Source organism: Vespa velutina, chromosome 15 (genome assembly GCF_912470025.1).
Source record: "Vespa velutina chromosome 15, iVesVel2.1, whole genome shotgun sequence".
NCBI lineage: Eukaryota > Metazoa > Arthropoda > Insecta > Hymenoptera > Vespidae > Vespa > Vespa velutina.
In genome coordinates, this window is record NC_062202.1 from 872,501 (window position 1) to 893,057 (window position 20,557).

At 28.8% G+C, this 20,557-nt stretch overlaps 5 protein-coding genes and 1 long non-coding RNA gene across 10 annotated transcripts in view; 3 read left to right on the top strand and 3 right to left on the bottom strand.

Annotated features, from left to right (window-relative positions):
• Positions 1-1,774, top strand: part of LOC124954613 — a 4,848-nt gene extending 3,074 nt beyond the window's left edge. Inside the window, exons 4-5 of the long non-coding RNA XR_007102588.1 lie at positions 358-475; positions 605-1,774. This is a non-coding gene — a long non-coding RNA (uncharacterized LOC124954613). The remainder of the gene's footprint in view (positions 1-357; positions 476-604) is intronic.
• Positions 1-1,953, bottom strand: part of LOC124954610 (plipastatin synthase subunit B) — an 11,430-nt gene extending 9,477 nt beyond the window's left edge. Inside the window, exon 1 of one of the 2 annotated variants that reach the window (XM_047507795.1) lies at positions 1,297-1,953. The gene's annotated coding sequence lies outside the window, so the exon portion shown is untranslated. The remainder of the gene's footprint in view (positions 1-1,296) is intronic. The other variant, XM_047507796.1, reaches the window with a different exon arrangement.
• Positions 1,954-8,979: 7,026 nt separating this feature from the next.
• LOC124954371 (U3 small nucleolar ribonucleoprotein protein IMP4) lies at positions 8,980-10,349 on the top strand. The gene has a single exon (XM_047507206.1). The coding sequence runs from the start codon at positions 9,297-9,299 to the stop codon at positions 10,230-10,232; it is 936 nt and encodes a 311-aa protein (XP_047363162.1). The 5' UTR covers positions 8,980-9,296; the 3' UTR covers positions 10,233-10,349.
• A 140-nt stretch (positions 10,350-10,489) lies between these two features.
• On the top strand, positions 10,490-13,925 carry LOC124954370 (HMG box-containing protein 4). 4 transcript variants are annotated; one of them, XM_047507205.1, is made up of 5 exons: positions 10,490-10,738; positions 11,426-11,961; positions 12,020-12,095; positions 12,199-12,384; positions 12,713-13,925. In XM_047507205.1, exons 1-5 carry the CDS (start codon positions 10,606-10,608, stop codon positions 13,054-13,056), a joined length of 1,275 nt encoding a protein of 424 aa, XP_047363161.1. In that variant the 5' UTR covers positions 10,490-10,605; the 3' UTR covers positions 13,057-13,925. The 4 variants fall into 4 exon arrangements, with proteins under 4 accessions (XP_047363161.1, XP_047363159.1, XP_047363158.1 ...); XM_047507203.1 differs by having other exon boundaries at positions 10,492-10,738; positions 11,432-11,961; positions 12,644-13,925; XM_047507202.1 differs by having other exon boundaries at positions 10,493-10,738; positions 12,644-13,925.
• LOC124954368 (glycine dehydrogenase (decarboxylating), mitochondrial) lies at positions 13,324-18,197 on the bottom strand. Its single transcript, XM_047507199.1, has 10 exons — positions 17,637-18,197; positions 17,475-17,553; positions 16,677-16,812; positions 16,208-16,598; positions 15,604-16,124; positions 15,230-15,512; positions 14,490-15,139; positions 13,952-14,415; positions 13,731-13,876; positions 13,324-13,656 (listed from the first exon to the last, which is right to left on the bottom strand). Exons 1-10 carry the CDS (start codon positions 17,835-17,837, stop codon positions 13,549-13,551), a joined length of 2,979 nt encoding a protein of 992 aa, XP_047363155.1. The 5' UTR covers positions 17,838-18,197; the 3' UTR covers positions 13,324-13,548.
• Positions 18,198-18,335: 138 nt separating this feature from the next.
• On the bottom strand, positions 18,336-20,396 carry LOC124954369 (ruvB-like 1). Its single transcript, XM_047507200.1, has 3 exons — positions 20,060-20,396; positions 19,176-19,851; positions 18,336-19,085 (listed from the first exon to the last, which is right to left on the bottom strand). The coding sequence occupies exons 1-3, from the start codon at positions 20,198-20,200 to the stop codon at positions 18,532-18,534; spliced, it is 1,371 nt and encodes a 456-aa protein (XP_047363156.1). The 5' UTR covers positions 20,201-20,396; the 3' UTR covers positions 18,336-18,531.
• Positions 20,397-20,557: the final 161 nt, after the last annotated feature.

Below are 20,557 nucleotides of genomic sequence, written 5' to 3' on the forward strand. Positions count from 1 at the left end.
AATACATTAAAGGAAAAAAAATGATTTCCTGTCATTACGAAAGAGGAAACAAGAAAAAGAAACATGTGCCATTTTCCCAATATAATTTTCGTTATAAAATTGTAAAGAAGCATATATATATATATATATATATATATATATATGTTTCTCTATTTTCTATTAATTATTCGCGTTCTCATATCAAACTTCATACGAAAGTATAATAAAAAACAGGATAAATGATTTCTCGATTGATTTACAGGTTTCACTAATAATCGATCTTACTTATAGTTTGGATGAGGAATTTTTGAAATATTTTGTAGAACATTAAATCTAAATGTATTGCGAAACATATAATAAAACGATCACATATTGTAGATGCAAAGAGTAAAATGACTACGAAATATGGAGACTATGGCATAGATCAACCGTTTACGTAAACATTTGTACAACAACAAGAAAGTTGATCAACCAGTGCGTTGACTATTAACGAAAGGTATGATTTACAGGTTTCACTAATAATCGATCTTACTTATAGTTTGGATGAGGAATCTTTGAAATATTTCGTAGAACATTAAATCTAAATGTATTGTGAAAAATATAACAAAACGATCACATATTGTAGATGCAAAGAGTAAAATGACTACGAAATATGGAGGCTATTGCATAGATCAACCGTTTACGTAAGCATTTGTAGAATAACACGAAAGTTGGTCAACCAGTGCGTTAAGGTATTCATACAGTAAAATATTAAATGAAATACTTAAGAAATAATGCACATGTAAACGTTATATATTCTAAACAAGAAAGTTCATTAAATCAATAAATTAACTAGCAGAGAGAGAAAGAGAGAGAGAGAGAGAGAGGGAGAGAGGGAGGGAGAGAGAGAAAGAGTGTCTATACCGTGAATTATTCAACGAAATATTTAAGAAATAATGTACGTGTAAATGTTATATTTTACTTTCAATTGTTTATAGCTTATAAAGTTTCAAGAAACTATTTAATCTGGTCGCGTGAATTATGATCGCTACGTTGCTGTATATCTATAACAACTGGAATTATATATACTATAACGACTAATGTGACTAATTGACACTTTTAGAATGTCACACGAGACCATCTTAAAGTAAATTAAACGTCCTGAATACTTGAGAAAAATAAAATTTATGAGCAACATTAGAACACATATTCATGAATATAGGTATGTAACGTGACACTGAACATTTGTAATAAGGAACACAATATATGTTAATTAGCTATCAGTTACAATATTATTGAGTTATATAAAGATTATCGAAAGATATCTTCGATACTCACCACGTTGATATGACCAATATGACCAAATACTCTTTTAAAAATATTTATCTTCTTATTATCAAAAGAACGATCGATCAATTCTTTAACTGTATAAAATTTTATGATACTGTATGTAGACTCCTATTTATACTTTCACTTATTGTACATACTCTCGCCGTTTGAACTTTTTCTTTCACGAGCGGATCTCACAATGTTCTCTTTTGAGTATAAAAACAAAATTCTTTCAACTAGTTTTCTACGCAGTTAAAAAAAAATATATATATATACACGTATATTTATATTGAGAGGAAAATATGGGGGAAGCTCGAGTGTCTCTCTGTGTTAAAATCTTTCTCTCCCTCTTTCACTTGAACTTTCTCTCTCTTTCCCTCTCTCTCTCTCTCTCTCTCTCTCTCTCTCTCTCTCTTTCTTTGTCTGTCTTTCTCTATCAAATGAGGCGCATTTGAGCGTCACCAATAAATGGTGCTATTATCTTCTTTTTCTTCTTCTACCTCTTCTTCCTTCTTCCTCTTATTTCAGCAATTTATAGTTGGTGCAATAAGAAAAATTTACTACAGTATAATAGGATACGTCCTCGTGTTCGCCGTTCTTTTCACGTCTTTCTCCGCGCATCGGTATCAGCTTGCTCACCGACATGGAACTGTATCCTCCCGTGAACTCACCAGCTTTTATACATTCACAGCAGCGCCTCAACTCTCCGCGGTGTTGGTACTGTTTCGTGACGCTACAACAATTCCCTACTATAAACCTTACTGATTTGTCTAAACCAGGGCTTCCCAAACTCTTACAGGTCAAGACCCATTTTTGAAAATGATATAATTTTGCACGTTTCACTTGACAATATACTTGTTAATCGAAAGCTGATTGATAATTATCAATTATTAATAATTAAAAATTGATTTAATGTAAGATTTACGAGTTGAGAAAAAACTAGACACAAAATATTAATTCTCATATGATCTTTATAAGAATTGATTTTAAATTATTTATTTAAATTTTAAATTAACACATTACTCAATAAGTCTCCGGTTTAGCTAGGAAAAACAAAGTTTTTTTTAGAAATTCGACTTCATTCGTCAACATACTCTCCTTCAAGAGTGATACATTCATTCCAACGCTCCTTTAACTTTTCAATGTCCTTTTTTTCGAACGATTTGTCTTTGTTCCCAAAATAGGTCTCAGTTTCGGCAATCATTTCTTCGTTTGAGCTAGATGTATAGTAATGGTTCCATGTTTCATCCATTGTCACACACCGACGCAAAAAATCCTTTTTATCTCGCTTGAACAACTTCAAACAGTGCTCTGAATCGTCAACGCATTGTTGTTTTTGATTCGGTGTGATTAATCGCGGCACCCACTTTGAAAGCAACTTATGTATGTTCAAATTTTCTTGTAAAATTGTAAACACTGTCTGATGTCGAATATATCTAAAAATTCATAATTTTAAGTAATAAAGAAGAATGATTTAATAGGAAGGAAGTTGCGATAAGATTTCTTACATTGATGTATTAATATTTTTTTCAAGTCTAAAATGTTGATTATTAATTTTAGAAACAATTTATTAATATTTCAAATATATTGAAAAATGTTGTATTATTAATTTTAGAAACTTTCGACGATCGTTTCATCTTAAAGATGATATATACAAATATATTGGGTTGGCAACTAAGTGATTTCGGATTTTGTCGTTTCCTTCTTATTCGAAATCAGCAATCACTTAGTTGCCAACCCAATATATATTAATTCGTTTCCAAAGATGACGAATCTCAAGCGAACTTTGACTTTCATAGATTAGATTAAAAATAACATTTCTATATATGTTAATTTCTAATTTCATCGCTACGTCGAAAGATTCGCTCGATCAGCAGAAATTCTTTTCTTTCCGTAATCGATAATATTTTTCAATAATTTTCCTCCCAAGAAAGCGTCGATTGTAGAAGCCATAATCATTGATCACCGGATTAAGCAATTTTGAATATTTTAACGTCGATATCCCTTTGACATTAAACGGGATAAACTGAAAGTAATTTTAAAAAATTAATTAATATTTGTTTTTTAAAAATATTTTTTGACATAAAAAATGTTAAAGTACTATTATTCCGTAAATTATAAGTATAATATTATTTCAAGTAAGTATTTTATTAATGTTTACGAGTGTGCTATCATCAATCTATCATTACTCCTGCTGTTAATACTACAATTGCTACACTGTTACTTCTACTACTACTATTGGATAAAATTACTTTATCAACAGTAAAAAAGTGAATGACTAGAACTTTCGGCGTCGGCTCTGTTACAAGAAGGAGATATCATCTTTGAATAATTCTCGTGCAGGCGTCAAAGTCTCTCACAATCGATACCGACGAGATAAAACAAACACAGTAGTCATAGACATTAGATGTAAAATTATCGAAGATATCTTTCTAGGATGAATATATATATATATATATATATATATATATATATATATATATACATATATGTATATATACACACATATATGAATATATATATATATACATAGTTCAAGGATGCTACGAGTATTGTATATATTGTATATATTCAAGTATTCAGCTACGAGGATAATTATATTTGATAATGGCTCACACGATAGCCATTCATGCATTTCTTTTATCGGCAAATACAAAGTCACCAATAATAATTTTGTAATTGTACTATTAAAAATATTTATCGATGATTGAGAGGAAGAAGGAAGATAAGAAAAAGGAAAATAATTATTTATGATCTTTAATGATTCAACCTTGACGATTTATTAATATTTGTATTTGTTTTCAAAGAATCACGTGTATTTCTCTTTTTTTTCTTTATTTTTATTTACAATAGAAGATATTTAGCTCTAAAATTACAATAAGATCAATTATTATTACTTACTTATTTCGTTTTGTTTGCTTTTCGACATTGATGCGTTCAAATATCTTGTTTACCTGAATATTTATATGTAATAAATTGTTATCATTATTATTGTTGTTGTTGCTGCTATTACATATATATATACATACCTTGAGTAAACACAATCTAAAAGACAAGACTCGTTCTTGAATAGTATATTACTCTCTCGATATTTCAACCAAGGAATTTAATATGATTTTTATGTAGTCACTTTACAGTAATTTCACGAGAACAAAAAGTAAGAACGAGGACAGCCTTGACTGAGAGCCAGTGAATTGTTAAGTTTTTACTTTTTTCCTTAAACAATTATATATATACATGTATGTACATGTGTGTGTGTGTGTGTCTGTATCTCTTTTTATTATTTTTTTTTTATTATTCTCCCTTAGTTTTTCGCAAGGTAACAGAATCTGTTTGTTGAAACAATGAAATCATTTGTAATACTCGATAACATCAACAAATCTCACAATTATCTTATCACAAATCTCACAGTTATGTTTTAATCATTTAAAATCCAACAATGTCTATCGATTAACATTAAAACTATCGATAATATATTTTATTCCGATGTATTAAATTATACTTTATGTATATCTCAAAGGGGAAAAAAAATAGGAAGAAAGAGAAAAAATAAAATTTATAAAGTTAAATATATATATATATATATATATATATATATATATATATATATATTTAATTGCAAAAATTATCATACGTATATATATGTGTGTGTGTCAAAAAAAATTTCAATTAAAATTTATAACGATGCTTGAAACCAATTGCTTTGACTGATCGATCAGAAATCTAGTTTTATTTAATAATATCATAGGAAAATCTTGGAATTTTAAATTTCCCCTTAGAAATAATCTTTTCCGTGATATTCTTTTTTCTTCTAATTATTAATCTCTACGGTTAAAGGCAGAAAGTATATAAAAGTGATAAAGCGCAAATATTAGCTAGAAAAATACAAGGGAGAAAGAAAAAGATAAAAACGAGACTATGTAAATTCTATTGAAGAAGATATTCTCATTTATGCTCGAGTTACAAGATGGGAATTCCAATCTTGAGAACGTTTTCGGGATTTCCATCTTATTTCCTTCGAGTATGCAATAGTTTCTTCAAATCATAACACTGTCACTGGAATGACGCTTAAGAGGAAAAGACGAATAAAAAAATGGAAAAGAAAATCAATGCTTGAGTGGATTACAATTTATATATTCATTGCAATTAACATAAATTAAATAAATGTCATTAAAAATGATTTTTAATTAAGAAATTAATATAGGAATGAATTTCGATTTATACATACGCATTAATACAAAATATATATAGTAGTAAATGAAAAAAAAAAAAAAAATATCAATTAAAGATGTTCGTGTATCTAGTACATATGAACGGGTAGAGTAACAAATTATTATTATTCAGTATGCAATTATTACTTCTTTCTTTCGTGAAATATCGATTTTTATATACTTTTTTTTCTTTTTTAGATTAACAAAAAATGAATGAAGAAAGAACATAGAATTTCGCGTTATAATTGTCAATACTATATAACATGTGAATATAAATACGTATATACATAATTCAATATTTCTATGTTATGTGAATGTGAATGTGAATGTGAATGTGAATGTGAATGTGAATGTGAATGTGAATGTGAATGTGAATGTGAATGTGAATGTGAATGTAAAGTGAATGTGAATGGAAAGTGAATGTGAATATGAATGTGTGTGTGTGTGTGTAGGTGGGTGAGTGAGTGTGTGTGTATGTAGGTGAGTGAATTAGTGTGTGTGTGTGTATATACTCACGTAAAATATAATATTGTATATGTATATGTTTATATATGCGAAATTATTTATAAATTGTGAGAAAGAAAAAAAAATAACGGACTTTAAAAATGCATACATTCAACGTTTCAAGTCTCACATTAGGTTTTATATTAAATACCTTTCAAATCTTACATAAGACCAAAAATTGTTTCATGAAAGTTTACTTGATAATGATTATACTCAGTAACTTTTTTCTTTTTCTTTTTTTTTCTTGATTTCTTGTTTTTTTTTGTATTTTTTTCTTTTCTTTGATTTCTTGATTTCTCGTATTTATAAATCTCATAATAATTTACATCTAATTAATAGTTGTCTCATAACACATATAACGCTACTGATCGTAATTCTTTTATAATACATTGCTACAAAATTATGGAAGCGTGTCCAATTACGAGTAATATTAAATTGCATATAATCATTAAAGAATAAGATTTCCAATTAGATATGTATGTCTAGTTTTAAATTGTGAACATTTTTTCGTATGGAAAAAGAACGGTTTTCTTCAAGTACATATATACATACATAAATATATATATATATATATATATACGCATGTACTTATGTATATATTTTTTTCCACAGTAATACTAATGGCATATACATACGTGAAGTGATTGCGAAAAAAAAATAAAAACGCAATCAAATGAATATTTTCATTATCAAATAAAAATCATTGGTGTCATAGGAAGATTCGAAATGAATAAGTAAAAAATTTTTATGCTATTTAGATCATAAATTTAATCCTCAAACGAACAATTATAAATTTGATCCTTGGGCGAATATCGTTATTTGCAGATTTGCATTACACGTAACTATGGAATATATTTCTTTCTTGTTTTCTTTAAGATGATGCTCCATAAATTACTTATCAATCATTCATGATCGTTTCCAAGTCAACAATACAAATACCACGAGAGCGAGAGAGAGAGAGAGAGAGAGAAAGAAGAAAGAAACAATAATAAAGTGCATAGAATAAACATGGTACTTTGAATGCGTCACAGCTCGTAAAATGAAAATATATGTATACATATGTATAATACATATATCTTTATCTCTTTTCTTGAATCATCGATTTCTTTGAATTGATCGGTATCTTGTAATAATAAAATTATTATGACTATCGTTAATCATTTAAACATGTATTTTAGAAGAATAGATTCAATCAGAGATTCCAAAATTATGTTAAATATTAAAATATGTGAGAATACTTTTTACGTATTCATAATAGAAAAGTTTTACTTATAGATAATCATTGGATGAATAATTCAAAATGAATTCGATTAAAGATTACGTGTAAAAATTAATATTTATCTGATGTTTTCCTCGCAGCTCGTAGATCTACATTGCATATCTATTTTAAATTGATTATCGATCAACTATCGATAGTAATTATTATATTTTCAATCGAGTTGAAAAAAACTATGTCATATTTGAAAGTGTGACGTCTTGTAAAAGTTTTGGAAAGTCTTTATTAGATTAGAATATACGATGTATTTTTTCTAATTCATTTATCCTTTTCAAATTTGTTACATAAATCGCCAGTGGAAATCTATGAAAGGGCTTATTTCTTCATTTAACCTTCGAAGTACAGGAAGTGCATGTTTTAATGTATAAGCAAACAAAAGAAGTTTCATTAGATCCCATTAACAAGCAAATCTAATTGATATTATATAGTGATTATCTCTTTATAAAACATCAACATTGTTGTATTAATCTTCTTGTCTTGTCTTTTTTTTCTTTTTTTTTTCTTTCTTTTTTTTTCTTTTTTTCAAGGTAGACACGCACACATACGCGCGCGCATATATGGAAGTTATCATATATAAAAGTTATACGTAGCAGGAAGGCAGGAAAACATTTTTTATCGTACATGCTTAATATATGAAAAAACAAGCAAGACGAAAATGTAAAAGTATCCTCATCAATGATGTGTGATGTATCAACGACAACATCGCTCATTCATTGGCTAAATCATTGTTCAAGGTAGGGTATTAATCGTTAGTCTCTGCTATCTAGTAATAACATGAGCATATTAGGTAGGCGAATATTTTGCGTGTTACGTAACTCCGATTGACCGTCTAATTGAGTCAAGTGGCGAGAACAATAGCTCATATCTATTCCCTTACCCAGACACTGTCGAACAACCTATATTGAATACTTTAATCTATCATATCCGCGTTGATTTCTTGTTTATTTTTTTTCCTTTTTTTTTTTCTTTTTTTTTATTTTGACAATACGAATAGTTTGACGATAATGTATACATATATAATGAAAAGATTAAAAATAGAATGCAACGTATGATGTATACGATAAAAGCGACAGATTCAATTGATATCAATTAAGATATTTATTTTGTTAATCAAAGAGATATTTTAAACATTTAAATAATGTTAACAGGCATCATCCCTCAATAATATTATATATAATAAATTTATTAATTTAATCATATTAATAATCCATTTTACGATTCTGTCAGAATGATTTATTTATTCAGTGAATAATAACTATTATTATTAAAATATATAAATATTTAGTGAATAACATTCATAAATATTATTGCTAAGATGGTAATTACAGAACAAATGGCTTTGAAGGTTTCTTCGTTGTCGGTAATTTCATTAGTGTCTTTTTTATTTATCGACATGACTTAGTATATTAACGACAGTCGATAAGAAGTAAGATTCAAAATTCGGTCGGTAACTTATCATTACTAACTTATCATTAGATCGTAATGTAGGTTTTTTTTTTAATTATCGATATATTCGAATTTATTTTCTTTTGAAAAATGTATAAACTTTTAAACACCTAATGAGAGATACATTTTATTTTATTTTATTTTATTTTATTTTATTTATATACAATGATTATGTATATATATTCGTAAAGATATTAATTGAAATATAATATAATATATAAATATAATATATTGATAATAAATACGGTGGTTTATCGATTTTATTTGTAAAACTATACCAGAGGCCACTTGAGTCTAAGGAGGAATTACAAATTTAGAGAACACGCGCGATTCTTTTACTCTTCTTTTTGTTTCGATTTATTATCAAGCGAACACGTGAGTGCGGAGAAAATATAATACAATAAAATTCATCATTCTTATTACTCTGGTTTAGTAGAATTCATTGAAACATGTGCTAGAAGAGTAACACGTGAATTTTTAAACATAACCTATAAGGAAACATTAAAACTATCATAATATTTAAACTTTCTTTTTTATAATAAAATTGTATAAGAAGATATTAAAGGATTAAAATGTTACGGAGACAAGCACGACTTCGAAGAGAGTATCTTTATAGAAAATCCGTTCAAGATAAATTAAAGAGCATTCAAGAAAAAAAGGATAAGTTAAAACGTAGCTTGGAAGAAAACATTCCAATACATCCAGATTTAAGAAAAAGTGCTTTATCGTTGCAACAAAAGATAGAATGGGAAGATTTAGGACCAGAATTAGCAGTGACTATGGGTACAGAAGTAGGCGGAACTGTAGCTTCCCATGAGGATGATGAATATCGTTGGGCAGGAGTTGAAAATCCAAAAATCGTTGTTACAACTTCTCGTGATCCTAGTTCAAGGCTTAAGATGTTTGTGAAAGAATTACGTTTAATTCTACCTAATTCCCAAAGAATGAATCGCGGTAATTATGAAATGAAACAATTGATACATGCGTGCAGAGCAAATGATGTAACAGATTTTGTAATCGTCCATGAACATAGAGGCATTCCTGATACTCTTGTAATATGTCATTTACCTTATGGACCAACTGCATATTTTACTATATCAGATGTCATTATGCGACATGATATACCAGAAATTGGAACTATGTCAGAAGAGTATCCTCATTTGATTTTTCACAATTTCAAAACAAAGTTAGCCAATAGAATCATGAGCATTCTCAAATATCTATTCCCAGTTCCAAAAGAAGATAGCAAAAGAGTTATTACTTTTGCCAATCATGACGATTATATATGTTTCCGTCATCACACGTATAAGAAAGTAAATGGAAAAGATATCGAACTGAAAGAAATTGGACCAAGGTTCCAATTAAAATTATATGAAATCAAATTAGGAACATTAGATGCCGCCGGTGCTGCTGATACAGAATGGGCATTAAGACCATATATGAATACCACTCATAAAAGAAGATTTTTATCTAATGACGATGGCTGGCAGCAAGAAGATGAAATTTAATTGTAATATATGAAATAACATTAAAGAAAAAAAATGAATTACTGTATATAATATAAGTCTTACATTTTTAATAAAAAGAAGGATTTTTTTTCTATTCTGAAACGCTATCACAGTTAATAATTTGTAAATTTTTTAATGATAATTTCCTAATATATATAAATATACGTTTTATACGTATACGATATATGGTTACGATTTAAATAACGCGCCAAAGTGGAATGTAAAATGACATGCGCATTGATTCTAATATCCTTTGCACTTGTTTTTAAAAACAACATTAGTAAATAATCTTGTGCGTACATAACAGGTTTTATCGTAAAAAAAATAAAAGAATTTTATCCTTAAAATATAATTATTTTTAAGCCTATTTTGCATGATGCAAAGCAATATTCGAAAGCCCGCGAAATCTAAGGAATCATCGCGGCGCAATAAGCATTCGAAGATTTCCGATCGGAAGACTGGTACAATGGATGTGTTCGTGTCGCCAAAACGTCAGAAAAGTGACGGTGAGAGATGTTAATATATTATTTTAGAAAACATCAAGTAGATTGAATGCTTGTTTGCTGATATTGCTTGCAGTATTTTGCACGATATGCGTGCATGAAGCATAAATTTATTGATTCTTTAGCAATATTTACTAAGAGTCGTATTTTGGTTAGTAGCGCTTCTGTATGCAGCGGAATGTAAACAAACTAAAGCGGTGTATGGTCATTTCGTGGTTAAATTTTTTTATATTTACAAAATATAAATAATATAATGTTAGCATAGCAGAAAATGCATTTAAGAAAAAAAAAATAATAAAATTAATATTATAGTATATATAACTTTTTGTAGCATAGCTTTAACATCCATTACAAATATCTTCTTGATAGCTCATAAATAGATTATTGCATTTGGCGTTATTTACATGTACATTTATATTATAGTTTTATTAATTTTTTTATATTAACTCTCGTTACACACACACATACATACATATATATATATATGTATGTATGTATAGATATGAAAAGCAAATAATATATATCGCAACGAAGTACCTTCACACCCTTAGTATTTCGTATTTTTATCATTTGCAAAGCTGTAGTACTTTTTTAATTGTAGGTAATTTACAAGATCATATAGTTTGATGCTATAAATTATTTTGAACTCTTTTCTTTTCTTGGCAAGGTGCAGTCTGCTTTATATTTCAGATCTAGAGGTCACAGGGATTTCCCGAAGTGGCCGCGTAAGAAAGAAATCTTCTAAGCTTGTTGATTTTGAATCGCCTGATGACTTCTCGGAAAATAAATACAAGCGACAAAAAACGCAGTTACAAGCATCACAATTGTTGGAACAATATGAAGCACAGCATCATATGTCTCCTAGTCAAATTCAACAGACTCATGCTGGACGACAGAGAAAAAATTCAGGGTCACATTCTGGACAGCAAAGAGTTAAAGCAGAACCAATATCTGATAATGAAGGCCAGTCATCAGCATCGGATTCAGATGATCCCATCGGGTTGAACGAAGATGAACGATATAGCATGGATTCTGGAAGTGATGATGAAATAGATCCTCTCATGATCGATGACAGAGAAACTGGATTTAGAAAATTAGAACCACCAGGTCAGGAAACACCTTCTCAAGCAAATAGTTTATATATGCTTGAAAAATGTAAAAAAAAATTAATTATTAAGGATGGCAAAATAATAGGCAGAATGAAGGCACAACGTAAGGATAAAGGGGTATGTAAAAACAGAAATGGTTGGAAGATAAATTGTGTACAAATTGATAATTTTTCAGAAAACAAGATTTACTGCCTATATGTTATGGGCTAAAGAAATAAGGCAAGAACTACTGGAACAATGTCCTTATATGGGTATGCATATGCTTTTTCAGTTTTTTCTTTGGTACAAGCATAGTACAAATAGGCCTTTGTCTTATTAGTGTACTCTTGTTTTATTGATTATTGCTTTTTATAGATTTTGCTGCAATTTCTAAACGATTAGGTGAACTTTGGGCCACAGTGCCAAACCTGGAGAAATATAACTGGCGTAGACGCGCGAAGCGTTTAGCAGCAAAACCTCATTCTATGCCTACCAATAAAGATGAGTCTGTTTGGAAAATGCCACCACCTGCTTCTCGAAAAAAGTTCATAAATAAAATTGGTGGGTCAATTGATATTTCCAAATTAATGAAAAATTGTTATGAAGTTGTTAAATTTATATGCTAGACGACTCATCTTAATCTGCTTTATTGCACGTGCATTAGCTAAAGAATTGTTAATACCTTATTTGTAGCATAGCGTTGAATTATTTTATAGATATCAAGCTATGAATATTTTACATGTATATAAATAGTATTTATAATAATACAAATATATAGTTTTGTAATTTTTTTAATGTATTTATCTGTTTTGTATTACAGGTAATGGAAAAGAAACTAAACCAATCTCTTCGAAAAAAACTCTTCAGTTAGGCGTACCTTCTGTTATAGGAAATGTACCTGTGTCACCTCCAACAAATAAAGGTGGGAAAGATTTGGTTAATGAACCTATAATAGGTACAGGAATGTACAAAGTAATTGGAACACAACCCATTGATGTTGCGGCACATCTCAAATTACTTGGTGAAAGTTTAACCATTATTGGTGAACGTTTAAAAGAACATGACGGTCAAATAGCAGTTTCGGGTAGTTTGTCGGTATTATTGGACTCGTTGCTCTGTGCATTAGGTCCTTTAATATGTCTTACACAACAGGTACCAGAAATTAATGGAGCCCAACACGAAACATTATCACAAATGCTTGACAATATCGCATATCTTATGCCTGGTTTGTAATATAGATATTATATGGAAACGCGTGTAAATATAGAAAATAGCTAAATATAAATAAATCAGTAATACGTTTCTTTGCTTTTTAATAAAAATATAATTAATAATATCTATAGATAAGTAAATATTAGAAAATGTACAAATTGAAGATGAAGACATGTCATATATGAAGACATTTTTTATCATGTACAATGAAAACAATACAAAATGCGGCCGTAATTATAGATCTATAATATAATTTGTTATACATGTAAATAATTCATTACATTTACATCTTCAGAAATATATAATTTTATTTCAATTATCAGTTTTAAGAGTTATTGGGCTCTTAGCGAAATATGTGTATGTGTGTGTGTATGTGTATATATATATATATTATATATACATACATATATACATACATACATATACACATATATACAAATGATACTATATGTGTACAAAAATATAAATAAATACTTATACATAACTGTACAAAAAAAAATATTTAAAGTCTAATTAATATGATGTAACAGGTGGACAGATGCAAAACAAATTTTTGTCTCCGTATGTATCATCTATTCGACCCACACTAGGCCAAATTTTATTGCTTTTCTCTACAAATGGCTAAAATAAAAATATATTAATTGTTCATTAGTTTGAGTCGTTGATTAACGATTTCTTAAAATAATAATACTTACAGCAGGAAAAGCAGCTATTTCTCGAGAATATGGCAAAACCCAATCTTTTACAATAACTTGTAATTGTGTATGCGGTGCGTTTTTTAAAGGATTTTGAATTATATCGAACTTGCCGTTTTCGATATTATTAATTTCATTTTTTATGGCTGTAAAAATATACGTATTTAATATATAAATGTGATATTCTAAATATTATATTAGTAATTATGTATGAAACGTACAAATAAGAGCATCACAAAATCTATCTAATTCAGCTTTGTCCTCTGATTCAGTTGGTTCTATCATTAAAGTCCCCGCTACAGGCCAGCTCATAGTAGGAGCATGAAAACCATAATCCATTAATCTTTTAGCTATGTCTACTGCTTCAATATTTGCAGTTTTCTTGAAATCTCGTACATCCAAGATAAATTCATGGGCAACTAAACCTTCCCTACCTTTATATAGTGTTTTGTAATACTTTTCTAATCTCTTACTCATATAATTTGCATTAAGAATAGCCACTTGTGTTGCTTTACGTAAACCTTTTGGTCCCATCATTTTTATATAACCCCATGAGATTGGTAGTATAGCAGATGAACCAAAGGGAGCTGCCGATACAGCACCAGATTCTCTTAAAGCTTTTACATTGTTAATTGTAGAATTTATCACGGGGTGATTTGGAAGAAAAGGTGCAAGATGTTTCTTTCTGTAAGTATATAACTTCATTAGTTTTTGAAGATAAATGAGAGTAAGGAAGCATATACATAATGAATTACGTACACTCCAATGGGTCCCATGCCAGGACCACCTCCACCATGAGGTATACAAAATGTTTTGTGTAAGTTGAGATGCGATACATCACTACCATAATCCCCAGGTCGACATAAGCCAACTTGTGCATTCATATTTGCACCATCGAGATATACTTGACCACCAGCATTATGAACTAGAGTACATATATCTCCAATGGTATCTTCAAATACTCCATTTGTTGATGGATATGTTATCATTAAACACGATAATGTTTCCTGATATTCTTCTATTACTTCTTTCAAATGCACAATATCAACAGAACCATCTTTGCATACAAATATAGGTTTCACTTGCATACCAGCCATTTGTGCAGAAGCCGGATTTGTTCCATGAGCAGACACAGGAATCAAACAAACTTTTCGATGATTAGCCCCTCTTGATTCATGATAACAATGTATGGCTCTTAAACCTGCGTATTCACCCTGAGCCCCACTATTTGGTTGAAAACTGATATTATCATATCCTGTTATGGCACAGAGATCTTTTTCTAATTCTGAAAATAATTGTTGATATCCCTGTGCTTGCTCTATTGGTGCAAAAGGATGTATATCCGTGAATCCTCGTAAGCTACACGGCATCATTTCGGTTGTTGAATTCAGCTTCATTGTACATGAACCCTATCATACAATTTAAAATTATAATATTTAATAGCTCATTATAATTAAATATTATCATTATATAATTTCATTATAAAGTAATAGACTTACTAAAGGAATCATACTGTGCACAAGTGATACATCTTTATTTTCCAAATATTTCATATATCTTACTATTCTAGTTTCAGAATGATGGCTTTTAAATACAGGATGTTGTAAATATAAAGAAGTACGTTTGAAAGAGGTATGTTCCAAGGATTGATTATTTAAAGAGTTAGATTTAATAATTTCTTCAACTGTCATGTTTGTAGAAAAAATTTTGAAGAGATCATTTACATCTTGTATTGTAGTTGTCTCATCAAGAGATATACCAACTGATTTATCTGAGAAGTATCTACAAAGATATATTTATCTATAAAACTTTAACAATATATCAACTAAATAAATAAATAAATATTAAGACATTATAAGAGAAAAGTATTTACCTTAAATTAATTTTAGCTTTACTGGCATTGTCTTTTAATATATTTACTGGAATACTTGGTAATATTTGTATAGTATCAAAAAAATACTCGTTATTTATTTTATTTCCAGCAGATTGTAAACCTTTAACAAGAATTAATGTCAAATTATGTATTCTTGAAGCAATATTTCTGATTCCTTCAGGACCATGATACACCGCATACATTGCAGACATATTTGCTAATAATGCTTGTGCAGTACAGATATTACTAGTTGCTCTATCTCGTTTGATGTGTTGCTCGCGTGTTTGAAGAGTTAAACGGTACGCATTTTGCCCATTAGAATCTCTTGTAACCCCAACCATTCTACCAGGCATTAAACGTACAAGTTCTTTTTTGCAAGCAAAAAATCCTGCATGAGGACCTCCATATCCAAGCGGTACACCAAATCTTTGACTTGTTCCAATGCATACATCTACAGAAAATTTACTTGGTGGTTCAATTAGTGCTAATGCCAATAAATCGGTGGCAGCACAAACGATAGTCTAAAAATATATAATACAATTGTAAATGTTATAAGTATATATACATATATACACTTAGAAATATTTATTAAAGATACACGTACTCCGTCGGCTTGTGCTTTTTTTGTAACTTCAGAAAAATCATAAATAGATCCAGTAGTATCAGGATATTGTAAAAGAATACCAGATATATCCTTCTTGCTAGTATCAATATTAAAAATGTTTCCAATTTCTAGATTAAGACCAAGCGAAGTAGCACGAGTAGCGATAACACCAATTGTTTGAGGATGCACTTTATCAGATACAAATAATTTGTTTCTCTTATTTTGCCTGTAGGCAAGACCTAAAGCTTCTGCTGCAGCAGTACCTTCATCCAAAAGAGATGCATTTGCCATTTGCATTCCTGTTAAATCACATATCATAGTTTGATAATTTAATAAGCCTTCGAGTCTACCTTGAGAAATTTCTGGCTGATAAGGTGTATATTGCGTTGTCCTATAATAGAATATATTATATCAATTTCTATTATCATAGATATGTATTATTGCATAGTTTGAATTAAAATTAATTTACCATCCAGGGTTCTCAAAAATATTTCTCATTATGGTATGAGGTACACAACAGTTATGATAACCCATACCAATATAAGAACGCCACACTTCATTCTTTTCCGAAATTTTTATAATTCTTTTAATTAATTCATATTCAGCTGTAACAAAAATATAATATACAATCTTATATTTATTATAATATTTTATTAAGAATACAAAGCATTTATCAGTATTGTTATAAAAACATATATTATAATAGAAACATTAAAGATAATCACGATTTAAATGTAGTATCGTGTTGAAAGAATCACGTGAATGTTAACTTGAATCACGAGATTGACCTATGACTCTAGATAGGCAGCATATGTCATAAGAAAAACTGATATGTTTCATTCAAGTAAATATATACGCTCACTATATACATATATAAATACATATATTGTACTACTATATAAATTTACATCAATTAAGTATATTTGGTAAATAATATATATTATGTGTTATAGAAATTAATATATAAAACAATGATGCATGCAAATAATATAATCATAATATAAATATATTTTTTTAAATAATACTATAAAAAACTTGTGTTTCTTAATTTACGATTATAATATACAAAGGGTTATCACATTTTTGTAATTATCGCAAAAGTAGTCTCGTGAGTTCTCACGTTTTGCAAAGTTTTCTTTGAAGATAATGTATGTATGTAGAGTAATATATATCGCTATTAATTTACACAATTATTATAATAATTTATGTTTTATCAGATTTTAATGAATATTTTTATAAATAAGAACATCAAAAGAGTATTACTTACTAATTGGCTCTTCGATATTTAAATCTTTAGAATGAAGAATATGATCTGGTATGGCAGTTTTGGATAATTCTTCAAGATTCTAAAATAAATTGTATGTATAAAATAGATTTATGAAAATTATAATATATAATAATTTCTATAAAGTTCATATATATGTTTTACCTTAAAGCCAATAGTTTGCAACATTTGTGTCAATTCATATTCTCTAGGCCCAATATGTCTATTTTGAAACTCATCTTTCTGAGGAAGTAGCCTTTCAATATTTGTTGTTTTAGTACTATTATATTTATTTATATGCAATGATATTTTATTATCTTTACACAATCGTTTTGAATACTGTGTTACTCTCAAAGTAGAATGCATTTTAATATGTAATAACAAACCGTAAATATTACTGAACTCTATACACGGCTATTATGATGTTATAAAGTGTTAGTACTATCAACAAGACTGAACAATATGAAGAAACTAAGAAGATTCATTACAGTAGAGAGATTTTATACTCCGTAAACTGGTATCATCAAATGATGTCACAATCACTGATTATAATATGAACTTTTCTAACCTTGAGTTATAGATCGTTTACAGTAATATTACAAAATATTATCTTTGTAACAGTATAAATTTATCTTTTGAATGAAATATATAGAAAACGTTTTACATTTCAATAATAGAACTTTTTCAAATTTTAATGTCTTTATATCTGTACTTACATTATCAATGAAGTAAAATTTTTTAAATTCTTAAAATAAATATTCTTTTTCAAATGTAATTTGTTTACTACATTATAGGAAAACAATGTTGAGAAAAAAAAACATTTATGACATTAACATTTGAACTCTTTAACTAAATGAACAATAATCAGAAGAATAATTACAAATGTATTCTTAAATCTTGCCTGTAATTACAGATACAATTATAATATAGTATATTCCTACATTATGCCTCAGAGAAATATTATAATAAATTTATAACATAATAATATCTATATGTAAGAAGATGGATCAAGATCAAGGATATAATTAACATAATGAATAAAAAATTGTGAATGTAAGATTTACTTCATAAACTTATCTTTATTTTGCGTTAGAATCTTAGCAGATGATTTTGCATCCAAAAATAATGCACCTACTTCCTTTATATCTTCTTTTTTTATATTTGTACGCTCGTTAATTTTAGCTGTCAATGCTGCTGGAGTTAAAAGCTGCACCACATATCGTAGAGTCGTTTTTGTTCCCAATTCACCAAGAGTAGATAATGCTTCATCATCTATTTGTAATCCTTCTGTCGTTGCTCGCAATTTCACTATTTGTTCTATCTCTGCTCTTGAATAAGGTAATGTGCGTATAATAAGCAATCGATCCAATAAATCTAAAGGTATTCCATGTGGAGATATTATATCTTCAGTTCCTCTGATCACACAACGACCACGATTTGTAGCAAATATAACTATAGGTGCTATAGCACTTTCTAAGGCACGATGAAGATAAGTAAACGTTTCAATATCTAACATATGTACTTCATCTATAAACAATACTCCTGGCACCAATTCAGCAATTCCTTGATCAATATATTTATTCACTACTTTATTTATTTCCTTTCGTAATTTATCTAAAATTATACAAATATGCATTCATAAGAATGACTTTACCTATATAAAAATTCTTTACTATAATGTTATAGAAAAAAACATAATTCTACCTGTAATTTCTGTTTTCTTTGGTTTCATAAGCTGTCCCATCATCGACATTATATCTTGACCTCCCTGTGGTTTAGCATTTGCAACATCTAAATCATGTAATGTTACATCTTGAATGACTTCTTTCTTCTTATGGACATCTCCTTTTGGTAATGGAACATATTCTTCTGCTTCCAAATCAAATTCTGTTGCAAAATTATCGCTTCTTCCTTGTCTCTTTACAGCACCGCTATTTACTTCAATATAAATTACATCCCCAGTTTCTACTTTTTCCTTTTGTAGAGATTCATATATAGAAGGATCGAGTTTTAATTGTTTTGTTCCTTTAGCTGTTTTCAAACCAATAACGACATGAGATACTGTTTTCCCATAACCACCCATAGGATTTTCAGTCTCAATGGGAGTCAATTCAGTAACTTCTCCTTCGTATACTTCTTTAGTTTCTTTGATTCTTAAGCCAATAGCTCTTCTAAAATTTTCCATAAGAACTTCTGTCTTTTTTATTTCGGAACTGTAAACTTCGGATCCTACCATAGGACAGAACGGTACCTTATTTCCAAGTTCTTGAGCGATAGCTAAAGCAATTGCAGTTTTGCCAGTACCAGGAGGACCTGCTAATAAAACTGCGCGACCAGCCATCTTTTTTGACTTAATCATATCGACAACAATTCCGGCGGCCTGCAAAAGAATACACAAATTTTATAAATTTATTTAAATTGTAAAATAATTTTTGTTAAAAAAAAATGTTATAAAATACATGATAATAGAAAAAGTTGTAAAAAGAACATAGTTATTTTTTAATACGATTTAAAATAATATTATTTAATAGTTTTTCGGAAAATTTTCATATAAGTACGTAAATTAAAGAAAAAAGAAAAATTCTAACCTCACGAGCCAATTCTTGGCCGACAAGACCGGCAGCAGCTTGAATAGCTGTACCATTTTCGTCAAGACCTAAACCTTTAATATGTGTATGAGCAGAAATTCTCTGCGTTTTTGCTGTACTTTTAACTTCCTCGATCTTCATAATATAATAATTTTAATATACCAAAGAAAAAAATATCAAACAAGATCACACCAGTTGGTACCAGCCTGTACTTAGCATCGACTATGTTGATGCACATGCAATCAACTATTTGATCGTTAACCTATATCAACGCCTTTATATTTTATTACAAGATTTGCTACGTTGCTACGGCAATGCAAATTAAACAAAATATTGCAAATACAAAAATCGACTGACGTTAAACTTTTAATATGATTAATATTATTTTAAAGAGATCAACTTCCTTCTCATTTTAAAATTGATATTATTCTGAATGTTTCAAAAACTTGTATATTTTACCATATAAATTAATATTTATAAAAATAAAAAGAAATCTAA